Genomic DNA, 13,300 nt, shown 5'->3' on the forward strand with positions numbered 1-13,300 from the left:
CAGGCGGCCTCCAGCAGTCCCCAGCCCTGCCCCAGCGCCGGTTCCAGCGCCGCGCCGCGCCGGCAGAGAGGCAGCTGTTCCCAACAGCTGGGGGGCGGCGGCGCCGGGCTCCCCAGGTGCGGCCGCGGCCAATCGCAGGCGTCCGGCCCGCCCCCTCCCCAGCCGGGCGCCGACCCCCGGCCCGCGGGGGGAAGGGAGCAGAGAGGTGGAGAGCCGTCCTCGCCACTTGTCTTCCAGCTTCCGCGGCGGGAGGGACAGGACCCGGAGGCGAAGCCGCGCGGAGTCTCCCCCACACCGCCCCCCGCACCCCAATACCCGGGGCCCTGCCACCGCCGCCGCGCCCCCCGCCCGCCCACCTCCGCGCCTGGACGCTCTCACTGCCGACCCTCCCCAGGCCCCACCCGAGACACCTACCTAATTTCTGCGAAAGAAAAAAAAATCTACCTCTAAACGCACCCTGATCTTCGCTTGAGGACCACCCCTCTCATTTCACATTTTGGCCTCCCCGCCGGGTGAGTGGAAAGCGTTTGCACATCCTACAGAACCGGAGCCTCAGCCAGACGATCCGGAGGATTTGTACCGTGACCGGCAGGGGGGGCGGGAGGAGAGAGCGAAGTCAGGTCTCCCCGGGCGGCTGCTGGCGACTTCGGCAGCCGCGCGCCCCGCGCCCTCGGTCGCCCCCGGGCCGCTCGCCCCCGCCGCCGCGCCGCCACCCTCGCCCCCAAGCTCGCCCGTAGCCCCCGGCGGCCGTGAGAGGGTGCGGGAGACGCGGAGCCGGAGGAGGACGCGCAGCCGCTGCCCGAGCCGCAGCCGCAGCCGGAGCCCCAGCCGCGGGGCGGGCGCGAAGATGCACACCACCCAGAAGGACACGACGTACACCAAAATCTTCGTCGGGGGGCTGCCCTACCACACCACGGACGCCAGCCTGCGCAAGTACTTCGAGGTCTTCGGCGAGATCGAGGAGGCTGTGGTCATCACCGACCGGCAGACGGGCAAGTCCCGGGGCTATGGATTTGTAAGTTGCGCGGATGGGGGGGCTGGGGGGAGTGGGGGTAGCGTGTATGGAGGGGGCAACCGGGAGCCTGGCGGGGAAACTGAGGACCGCGGGGGCGGGGAGAGAACAGAGTGGCGCTGGGCCAGAGGGGTTGGAGTTTGGAGTGAGGGGCTCGGCGCGCCCGTGCGAGGACCCCAGCGAACTGGAGCGGCGCTGCCCCTTCGCTCCCGCGGCTGAACTGAAAGTTTGCGCGCCGTGGCGCTGGGGATGGAGGGCCGGCGCCTGCCTTGAAGGGTTCCGGGGGGACCGAGAGCGCGGCGGCGGGATCAGGGGACAGACGGAGCCGGGGTGGAGGGGAGGGAGAGAACTGTGATGTCTGTGGGATTTGGGGGGTACGGAGATCTGGGAGGGAGGGGCCGCAGCCCCTGGGAATAATTGCACTCCAGGGTTGGAGGCTGGTGGTTAAGCGCGCTGTTTGCTTTGTAAAAATGAGTGTGTCTTCCTGGCGTTCCGGCTGGGACCGGGAAGGGACAGTCCAGGAGATCTGGGGCTCTTTTTCTTAGGCCAACCCCCTCACCACCACCACCACCCCCCCCTTATTTTTTTTCGTAATTGCAAAGATGACTTCTTTTAAAAGATGAGCCTCTGGCTTTTTGCCGAACTGAAAGAGAGCATAGTTAAGCTTCCCGGAGATTTCAGCGTGCAAATTCAGCTGCCGAGGAGCAAGGAGCTCCATCGCAGGACAATAGCTATCGTGGTTGAGGAGTATTTGCAGGGTTGGAAACGCCGGGCGGCGCGAGGCTAGTCTTTCTTGAAAGCAAACCGTGGCTCTCCGGGCCGGGTAGGGACACAGGAATGGTCGGGGGTGGGGGAATCTGGAGGAGTTCTGAGACGGAATTCTGGCTTCCAAGTCTCTGCTAGGCCCTACCAGCACCCTTAGAACTTCAGAGGTGGGGGAGGTGGTGGTTCTTTCTTTCCGCCTCTCTGTATTCTTATTTTTGTGTGTTTTGGAAGGAGGGTCAAGGATAATTCTAGTTTCCTCTCCCCCCACAACCCCCACTGCCAGGAAAAAAAGAAAAAGTTAAAGAACCAGGGCAGTTTTACTAACAAGAATAACTTCTCCAGTGCGACTCTTGCTCTCTTCAGGGGTTGATTTAGAGCTCTGTGTGTATGTCTGTGTGTATGTTGCTAAGGTCACCATGGCTGACCGGGCTGCTGCTGAAAGAGCCTGCAAGGATCCCAACCCCATCATTGATGGCAGGAAGGCAAACGTGAACCTGGCATACTTGGGAGCAAAACCAAGGATCATGCAACCAGGTAAGAAAGATCCCTGGAACCACCTTCACTGCCCCCTCCGCCTCCATAGAGACCCCCCACTTCTGAATAGGGTGAATCCCTGATTGAGAAGACCCTAGCTTCCTGAGCATCTGTAGATGTGTTGAGTAAAGTTGAACTGTGGCTGGTTATTTTACCAAGACATGAAAGATAGATGAGAGTTGAAAAGACTCCTTTCTTGACTTGAAATGTACCTGTGGGCAAAAAATAGATCTTGGGGTTGGGTTCAGTTTGTACACACCCAGACTTGGGCTTGACTCCTCTGTTTTCTGTATACATAGTTCAGTCTTCATTTTCCTCTTCTTGGCCACTTGTTGACCATTCCCATGTGGATGATATGGGCCAGATTTCTCAACTCCAGCTGGTCATACTTGTCTACTTGGTGGTGTTTCTTCTTTTGCCACCAGTTGCCCGGTGCTCAGAGTGGGCAGTTCAACCAGAACACTGACCCATAAGAAGCCACAGGGGTGGTGGTGGTGCCTAGATGGTAAATGTTCAAAATAAAATCACAGCATATTTGTAATGACAGAAAATAAAGAGGTTCCATGCACTTCAGGACCCTTACGTTACCGATGAAGAAACTGGCAGAGATGAGAAATGGTTTACTCCAAAGTCATACAGCTGTTAGTCACCAAAAGGGAGAGAATTTCGTCTATGTGAAAACATGACCTTTTGGATCACTTACCACACTGTCTTTTGCATTCGCACAAGTAATGGTAACTCGACTACTGAACAGACGTAATCTTTCTCTTGGGCATGCAGCTTTAAATCGTATACTCTTCATTCTTAAGTCTGTCCATCTGAAATTTTGGAATGAGGTAGACATTTCAATCCAAACAGATTTGCTGGGAAAGTAGATTATCAAGAAAGGGTGTGCATGTGCAAATATTCATGAGCATTAAAAAACATGTATTTATCTAACACAGTGTGTGTTTTGCTGTCCAGGAAAGTGTTTTGTAAATGTTTAATACTATCATCTGTAAAAGCCATAATCTTCCAAAGCATTGTCCAAAACATTCGAGAATGTTCCAAATTAAAAAGGCTTTTTTATAGATCATGATTCAGAATTGTTGGAAGATTTGCCATGTGTAACTTCATTATCAAGTCCTGTTGTTCTTGGTTTCATTCCACAAGAACTTAATGTCTGATTTTCTAAGGTCTTACTCTGTGTCTATCAACTGAACTTTGAGGATCATTTCTAGTTTCCACTTGAAGACTATTGAAAATTTTATTTAAATTAACAATAACATTAGTAAAGTAAATTTTAAAAACCTATTTATAATATTTTCTCTAAAGTATTAAAAGAATGATTACCTTTTCTAAGTGAAAGGTGTGATTGCATTTTATTTGTAGAAGTAATAAATGCCTAACATGCACAAATAGAGAATGTGGTATGTTTTATTGTTAGGTTTTGCCTTTGGTGTTCAACAGCTTCATCCAGCCCTTATACAAAGACCTTTTGGGTAAGTCAATGAATCAGGCCCTCCTAAGTTTCAATATGACTATCATTTGTTAACCTGCATTTTTGTTATACCCAGACCAGACCATCATGCTATAGACTGTTCCTGGTTTACATATTTATATATGTTTGTGTATTTTGAATGCTGATAATGTAAATATTTTTAGATGAGTCAAGTTATCTGACCAAGTATGCAGCCTCCCAACCAGACCCATTTTGAGCTTATGATTAGCAAAACAAAACAAAAATACCAGGTATGACTTGTGTACAGACGATTGTGTCCCAACACCATTACTGCTGTTCAACTTGACTCAATTGTATTTATCTCTTTCTAACCTGACAGGGCTCGTATACTGTTAAGCTAACTGATCAGAAGGATACCATGATAAGAGGTGGAATAGTTCTGTTTGGAATTAAACTCTGTAACCAGTAGACTCAGACACACAAGCTCAGATGGTGATTAACGATGCATGGATGTTGGTGTTGTTTTATTTTTTCACCATAGTCAATAGACCTCCGTGTGCTTTATTTTATTACAGTCATGAAGTGGTGTTGATAGCTAAACTGTGTGCTTTTTTTACTTAATTGAAAAGAGCTGTAGTGAAAGTGTTTTCTTTTCCTCGGGGAAGGGGCTCTTTGTGTTTTTGGTTTTGGTGGTGGTGTTGACGGGTGTTGACTTTTGACTTTGCCATGGGAAGCAAAGGGCCTTTTTTTATTTCCTTGCTTTTAAGCTGTAGCCTGTAACTTCCACTTAACCATATTTTTGTAGTGAGTGCTAAATGGTGTGATTTCCCTCTGTAAGAACACAGATTCATCGCTTGCATGTCCTAAGTTTCTGTATTACTGGGGCATTTTTCTGGGGATGGGGTTCTTTCTTTGGCAGTGTGTATCCACTTTTAGGCCTTCTAATTTAACGGTTCAACAACTCTCATCAGATTTCATTAACATTGGCCAGTCTTTTTGAGCAGAGTAGCACTAACCTTCACCTTTCAGATCTGACTGGGGTGAACAGCCAGCTTTTATTTGCGTTCTCTGGGTTCTGTGATTACGAGCCTTTCCTGTCCAGGCTCCCCAACTTCCCTTCCATTCAGGCACTATATGGGGGGGTGAAAATCCCCAAGGACCCCAATTTATTCTGAACACCTAGGGTCTGTTTTGGCTGTTTTCTACCTGATCCACTTGGTTGTAACTAATGCCAGAAATTTACACTTTCCTTTTGAATATTCTAACTGTTTAAAAGTGTTTCATCCTCAACAATATTAATAGTTTCTTCTGCATCTTAGCACCTGAACATCTACATGTGTAACCTGAAAGGTTAGATTCTATCTGTGAAGATAGATATCTACCAGGAGTAGATCCAAAGAAGCAATAATAATTTGACTTGGAAGATTCAAGTTATATTTTCCATGAATACCTTCTTTATAACCTTCTCTTAACCATATCAAGATTCTCACTCTTACTGCCAACCTTTACTTTTTTTTTAAAACCATAGAAGAATTTTCTGTCCAGTAAGATTAGAAAGGGCCTTCATGTATCCATAATGATGCCCCAACTAAACCATTCTGGATATCAACAACAAATAGTAGTTGATGGGTCCAACTCCTTCTGCGGATACCACCTCTCATTGGTCTAGACTATGTTCAAGGTAGAACTGGGGAGAACATACATCTTAAGAAGTGACGGTGAACTTAATCATGGTCTCACGTTACTAATCCCGAGACAGCTGTTATACAGCTAAATTGATCAACTGGTATTAGCATGTGTGTATTTTTCTCGGTGCTAGTGGATGGTACAAAATAAGGAGACTGCATTTTGGCTTGGGAAATGAAACTAATACAAACCCATCAGGAACTATTCATTGCTAAATTACTTGGTATTATTTGAAGTACAAGAGGAATTCTGAATAGCAAGAAAATAGATGAGTCGGAGGAGTTGGACAAAGCTTTGTGGGGACTAGAACAAGACTTGGACCAGTGGTATGTCTGGACAGGTGAAAGGAAAAAAGGGACCTGTCTAAAGGGTATAGAATAGGGGAACATCAGTAAAGGCACAGAGGAGAAAAGACTCAGTGCATGGAGAAATGCGACTTCTATGGAGGGTCTTGAGAGGTAGACACAGAAATTTGAACTGGCTGTGATAGTCCTTATGGATCCATGAGAAAGAAAGTAGTATAAGGGAAAAAAGAACAAACAGAATGTGTCATGTGGAAGTTTAAAATCAAGTGTATTTGGATAGTAACCTTTAGTTGTTCATCCCTTCTAATAGCAGCTGTCTTTGTAAAGGATGTTATTACTGTTTGGATAAATTGAACTTGAGGTTCTTATTAGAAATAGATAGCATTCCAGATAGACCAAGCAAGGCTTCTCTTTCTTTTTAGGAGTTCTTAACACTGCTCTAATTCCCAGAGTCTGTACCTAACAAATCACACCTGGTCATCCTCAATTCTATTTGAATGCCACATGTTCTTATTTTTAGGCCTGGAAAGAAGTTTGAGAATTTTTAACTGTGACTTGTTTGACATTGTCGAACTATTTTTTATATGGTCTTTAAATGGCCCCTTCTTTACTCTAGGCTTTTAAAGAAAAAATCTTGGCCTGAAGGAATTTCCGATGTAACACAGTGGGCAGATGTATAGAAATTGGTGAATTTGCCAAACTACGTCTTAGAAATATTTTATATTTGAAAGAATCATTTTCATACTGAAATCTTGGAGAGGAGAGATTATGGATCTGTGAGTAGAAAATTCCAGGCTAGTTTAGACCAGGTTGAAATACACTTGAATATTTACTCAGTCCTTTAAGTGCCAAGTTTTATTCTAGTTGTGTTAATGCATAGTAAGTATTATACTGTCCACTAAGTGGGGCAGGAGGGACAAAACATCTGCTACTTGCCTGGTACTGATAAAGGATTTACATAAATTATGTAATTTAATTATCACAGTAATTATCTGATAAAGACACTGTTAATGTCCTCTCCATGGGTGAAAAACTGAGACGCAGAGAGGTTAATTAACTTCCCACAATGGCTACTAAGTGCTAGAGTCTGATTCTAGGTTCAGAATCATGGTTTGCCTGACTTCCAAAGCCATACTCTTTCCTCTGTGTCAGTCTGTAGCCCTAAAGACACAACTGTGCTCTCTTATAATCTAGTAAGAAAACTGAGAAGAGCTGTCCATATGGTTTCAGATAAGGCAGAACAACATCAGGTTGGTGGGATCCAGGAAGTCTTCATGAAAGAGGTAGAATCTAAAATAGATTTTAAAACGTGATGGAGGCCAGGGAACTCTTGCAATGAGTATATTTCTCATTGTAGGCTCTTCACACTGATAATTTTATTTAATGCACAGCAGTTCAGGGTTGGAACTATTAGGTTCATTTCACTTATCAGAAATATGTGAGGCTAAAAAGGTGAAGCAAATTCTTGAAGGCTTTAGACATGGTGAGTGATACAGCTAGGGTGAGTAGGATTGGGATTGCAACAGGCAGAGATGGAGTGAGAGCTGGCGTCCTGGCCAAGGGATGTCATGAGCCAAGGTGAAGCTCTAGGTGTCTGTGGTGTGTCCATGAAACCTTGAGGAGCCCAGCTGACCTGGATTCAAGGAAAGGTGGGAAGAAATATTGGAAGAAGTATTTTGGAGCCAGAGTATAAAAGGCCTGTCATGCCAAAGTTTAATTAAGAAGTTTGCAGTTAGCTTGGTAGGATGTTAGGGACCTAGGTTATTTTAAACAGGTATATGAGATGCAGACTGTGTCAGCAGTGTATGTGAGGTCGGAAGAAGAAACCCTTTAGGATGTCCAAAGTCATAGAGAGACACCAGAGGGACTTGAAGAGACAGGAAGAAAAGGAAAACATAGTAAATTTTCTGTGAAAATTGTCCAAGGTGTCAGCTTCGCTCTTCGCTTTTATTACTACTGTGCTGGGCTGAGTTGCTCAGTTGTGTCCAACTCTTTGCCACCCCATGGACTGTAGCCCGCCAGGCTCCTCTGTCCACAGGGATTCTCCAGCAAGAATACTGGAGTGGGTTGCCATGCCTTACACCAGTGGATCTTCCCAACCCAGGGATCGAACCTAGTCTCCCGCACTGCAGCAGATTGTTTACCGTCTGAGCCACCAGGGAAACCCCTTATTGCTACTAGGCATGTACATTCTATGATTCATTGAGGGAAAGGATGTTAGTAGATCTCTAGTGGGAAGGAGATTTCCAAACTGCCTTAATGGGTTCCGCAGACTATTAATACAAACAGGAACTGCTTGAGAAGCGCCACCTCCCGATTTGGTCCGATTCTACTTCCCTTCTTGAATTGAGATATTTCAGTCTCTCCATTGTCTTCTGGATTCTCCTTTTCCTAAAGCCTTAAAAAAAAAAAAAAAAAAAGGAACTCCATGATTTCATTTGCCTTCCAGATGGCTTCCTAACCCTTGCCAGACTTTGTGTAGGTTTCTGATATTCCTGGGAACTTTATACTCATTGGTTGGCAACATCAAATGAAAGCTATTAATGTAAAATCAAATGCAGACAAGAGTCCTGTAAGAAACCCTGTCTATCTTATCAGTTAAAACATTCTACATACACACACACACACACACACATACACACACACTGATCCTACCGTTTTGTAGGCTAAACTTATTTTTAGTTACCACCTTTATTCAGAGATAGAAGCCTAGCAACCCTCCTGTTGCCTCTGGAACTTTGGGAGCACATGGGTTAATGTTTCAGTATCAGTGAGATTCATACTGGCTGGCCTTTGCAGCTGATAGATGTTTTACTTTGGCCTTATAAAGACATTTTACCCGCTGGAAACCCTTGTCGCATGACAGGATCAAAAATAGCCCGGCTGCAGCCCCTGCTGTCCATCACCACATGTAAACTGGCGTGAGTGAGGCTCTCTTATCCGTGTCTGCACATCATGGACACAGCAGCCTCCAGGGACAGTGTTTCATAAAGCCACACCTGTCGCTGTGAGCCAGTCAGTCACCTGACCTGCAGAGAAGTTCTGAGTGCGTGCATGTCCATGCGTCTGGTTTCTGACAAGCAATTAAGAACATCTCTAAGTGTCCTCAGAAACACTTGATGACGTCGTTTCTTCTGGCACTGGGAAAGATCTACAAGTCTAGTAAAATCAAGTGTATTTTTATCATTGGGGTCAAAGTTCATACCCTCTGTGATAAATTCATCTTTTCCATGGATGTTCCTTAATGAGTGCTTTCAGTAAAACTCTGAAAAGGCAAAGCAAAGTTAATGTTTTAAAACTCTCAATATGCAGTTTTCTGTTTTGAGTTCTTTAAAATTCAAAAATTGTCACTTGTGCTTGTACTTCTTATATGCTGCTTTTGGCAACAAGCAGATGGCATTATGGTGTCATATTTTTGGAAATACAGGGGTTTTGATGGAGATTATTCTAAAGAAAGATGAAAATAAATCAGGTATTCATGGTAGCATTGTAACTGAGCCATTATGAATGGCAAGAGTGAGAATTGAGATGCATGGGTTTCGAAAATACCTCTTGTGAATTTTTTTTAACAACATTAACTTTTAAGTAAGGCCATTGGAGTGTGTTTTGTATGTGACCTCTGAATGTGTAATTTAAAAAGGTACTTAATTTTGTTTCACGTTAACTTTTATAGGATAATACATCATAATAGAATTGATTTGTATAAAATATCTACCAGTAGGGAAGATTTAAAACAGATATGCTAAGAAATCTGTTTCAGTTGAGTTTGAAGGTGAAACAAGAGTTATTAGATGCCAAAAAAAAAAGAAATGTTTCCTTAGTCTTACTATTGTAACCCTATTAAGTTGATATTGAGAAATATTTAGTTTGTGTTTCCCTGTCCCTACCTTTTCCTTCAACCTCATCATTTCCCCCAAAACCCCTTCTGTCTGTCTTGCATAGAGATAAACAAGCTGGCTGACCTACGGTTGCCTGATAGTCAAACAGGTTTGACTGACCCTTGTGTCTTTATGAATTTTATGGAGAAAAAGAAAGAAAGAAAGACCAAAAGCGTGCTGCACATTCTTTTTGGGAATCACTGCCATGAATGTTAATAGCATTTCTGTAGCTTCCCACAACAGCCTCTTGTGATAGTGAGCTGCACTACCGTTCGTTTGAAAAAGTGTGATTCTGCTGTGTTTACCACACTTGTGAACTTTTAAATTCCTTTTTTTTTATTTTGTCGCCTGCTTCTTTATTATTATTATCTTTAATAAGGGTGACTGAGGTTGCAGAGAGATTAATGTGTGCTGAGTCTGCATAGCAATTTCCAGTAGGGTTGCCATGATAATAGACAGACAGATTTTGGGGAAATTGTCGTTTTGAGAAACCGGCCATCACCCTTACAGAACTGAACAATCACGGATTCCCTTTGGAGTCCTCTGTTCACACTTAAGAAACTTTCCATTGGCTGAACCGTTTTTGTTGTACAAAGTCATCACAAAATTTTCTGAAGTCGTAATTCAGCACTTAGGAAATAATCTCCTCTGTGCGAGGCCCTCCTGAACCGTGATTTCCTTTTTTTTTTTTTTCCAAAAGTTTGGTTCCATGGTTATTTCTTGGTTCCAAAATGATCCTGAACAAAAAGTTTCAGCAGGGAGGGCATCCTATTTTCCTTGTTGAATTCCTTCTGGGGCACTCCATGATCTGGGCTCCGGCCAGACTCCTTTCGCCGATGACTGGCAAGTCGATATTGTGGCAACCCTATGCTCATAATAACCACTAAATTGGAGTTTGTCTGATCTCGGAAGAAGCCAGGCTCAACCCAGGAGGTCACTCCTGCCTGACTTTTTTTTTGTTTTTTCATTTCTCAATAGGATACCTGCACACTATGTCTATCCGCAGGCTTTTGTGCAGCCTGGAGTGGTCATCCCCCACGTCCAGCCCACCGCAGCGGCCGCCTCCACCGCACCTTACATCGACTACACAGGAGCCGCGTACGCACAATACTCGGCGGCCGCCGCTGCCGCCGCCGCCGCGGCCGCCTACGATCAGTACCCGTACGCAGCCTCCCCGGCCGCCGCGGGCTACGTCACGGCCGGGGGCTACGGCTACGCGGTGCAGCAGCCAATCACCGCCGCCGCACCTGGGACCGCGGCCGCCGCCGCCGCCGCTGCCGCGGCCGCCGCCGCCTTCGGCCAGTACCAGCCTCAGCAGCTGCAGACAGACCGGATGCAATAGGCCCGCATCCCCTGATCAAAGTCGAATTGCTTTCTCTTTCCAAAATGTCCCAGTTTTCAGTAGCTAATGAGAGTTAACATTGACTTAGCAGCTTTAAAAAAAAAAAACTATGCTATTGTGAAGCAGAATTATGATTTTTTTTTAAATATATACTCCAGTAGTCATTCTAGACGTGCAAGAGATAAGGAAGGGGAGTGGGCGCAGTTTTTGGAAATCAATCCCAAAGAGCCTGAGTAAATAAATACAAGGCCGCGACGAAATGGTGGCAGGAGGAAACCATGGAACTTCACTTTTATAACGGGATTTTTACTTTTGCTCTTTTTATAGTATCAGGGAAGCAAACTGCCTTTTACCAGTTAGAAAATGCTGTTTGAATCTAGTTGAACCAGGGAATACAGAGTGAGCAATATGTAGCTTGAATTACATTTAAAAGCAGATTTCAAAAAACAAACAAAAAAATGGTGAAAGCACTGATTGTCATTTTTAGCCGTCACTATGGCCTAGAGAACTTTTCTCAAGTAAGAAGGTGATGTTCTTACTCTCTCAAAAAAAAAAAAAAAAAGAAAAATGGGCATCGAACAATCAATCTAGGAGCGTGGCAGTGGGTGAAGTGGTGGACAGGCACCAAAGCTATTTTCTCATCCGCCCAGTGGATGAGTGGGACTGTGAAACAGGTGATGTGGAATGAATGGGTGCAGCAGCTGTACAGACAATCAATAACACACACAGTTCTGGAAAGAACACATCACTTGTGCTTGTTTGATGAGCTTGTCACATTCTAATCCCTCTCCCCATCCTGTTTCAATTTTGGGAAACTTGTATCTGCTGGTGTCAGCAATTCTGATTCTGAAATAGGATCAGGCTTTTACTACAAACAACCGCCTTCTCTTTCTATTTATTGTGTCGACTCGTGGCTTATGATTAAAGGCAGGCAAAGTTTGCAGACTCTAAACCCTTAAGAGCTGTCTTAAGGACATTTATTTTTTTCCCTTTTTAAGTAATTTTACACTTTTTAGTATCTATTTCAGAGTCATATTTAAAACTATTTATTAGTGAATACCGTACATGAGACACCAAGGTTACTGAGATGACAATTCTTCAACGGTTAATGATAATGTGGTTTATACTGTGCCTTAATAGTAATGCTATTTAAGATATTTATTTTTAAGTTTTACTATGCTGCACTCTAAAGAAAGGAACTTTAGATGTGACACTGTAAAATTATGTATTCATCTCATGGCATAAATTATTTAGTAGGTCTAGATGTAGCATATTAAATATTAACCTATTCAACTAAAGATGTTGACTTGGATTTATTTAAATTCATATGTGCACTGTATAAGAGAATACTCTTACATTAACACATTTTAGTTTATTTTAGTTTTTAGGTTTTTTTTTTTAAACAGGATCTATTGCTAGTTTCATGCTTCCTTCTCTGATTTTTGCTCATGCAGTCTCATTTACTGGTACTTCATTAGTTTAACACTTCTTATGTAGTTTTTAAATGCTGCTTTACGTTTTTCTTCTGAAACTGCAATACTTGCAATTTTTATTCTTAAACTAAATTGAATACTATTTTACACTGTATTGGATTTTTATACTTGAACAATTTCATACAAGGGAAGACAGGATAGCATTTTTATGGACTTTCTCCATTATCACTGGATTTACTTTAAGTATTCCCATACTAGACAGTGTTATGTAATGTAGACATGACTCTCCTGTGCAAATTATTTATTCATTGTGTATATTGCTTTATAACATTTCAGATCTTCTAATCTATTCACTTGTATTAAATATAATTTTTAACAACTTCTGTTGCATTGATTGTTTCTCCTTTTGTGGTAAAAATGGAATGATGTCGCCCTTTAATTAGAACTAATGGTGTGATTTACAGGTAGCAGTGAGCAGAAAGCTTCCCAGATGCCTTCTTTTTAAACTTTTTAAGTAAATTTCATTCACTCAGTATCTGCCTTACATTTAGCACATGAAATAGGTCCTTCCCCAATAGTGAATCCTAAAGGACGATTCATGGCACTGGAACTTAGTTACTTGAAGGTTGTTTGGAAGGAGAGGGCCATAGGGGGAACGGTCAGCTCAAAGCTGGAGTGACGCTGGGCTCAGGTAAACAGGTTTGGTACTAACCTCTAACCATGTACTAGCAATGTGACCAAAACACATTGCTTTTTGTAGTCCACTTTTAGGTTGAGGTTTTTATTGATTTCTCGTCTATAATTTTAGGACAGAAATACCTATCTTACATAGTTATTTTAAGTATTAAAGTATATCAACTATTGGGTAAAAAGTTCATTTGGGTTTTTCTATAAGATGTTATGG

The 13,300-nt window shown here is 43.6% G+C and overlaps 1 protein-coding gene across 1 annotated transcript; it reads left to right on the forward strand.

Moving 5' to 3' along the window:
- RBM24 (RNA binding motif protein 24) lies at positions 216-12,779 on the forward strand. Its single transcript, XM_018039250.1, has 4 exons — positions 216-1,015; positions 2,188-2,311; positions 3,738-3,792; positions 10,600-12,779. Exons 1-4 carry the CDS (start codon positions 848-850, stop codon positions 10,961-10,963), a joined length of 711 nt encoding a protein of 236 aa, XP_017894739.1. The 5' UTR covers positions 216-847; the 3' UTR covers positions 10,964-12,779.

The sequence above is a fragment of the Capra hircus genome, chromosome 23 (assembly GCF_001704415.2).
Source record: "Capra hircus breed San Clemente chromosome 23, ASM170441v1, whole genome shotgun sequence".
NCBI classification, from domain to species: domain Eukaryota; kingdom Metazoa; phylum Chordata; class Mammalia; order Artiodactyla; family Bovidae; genus Capra; species Capra hircus.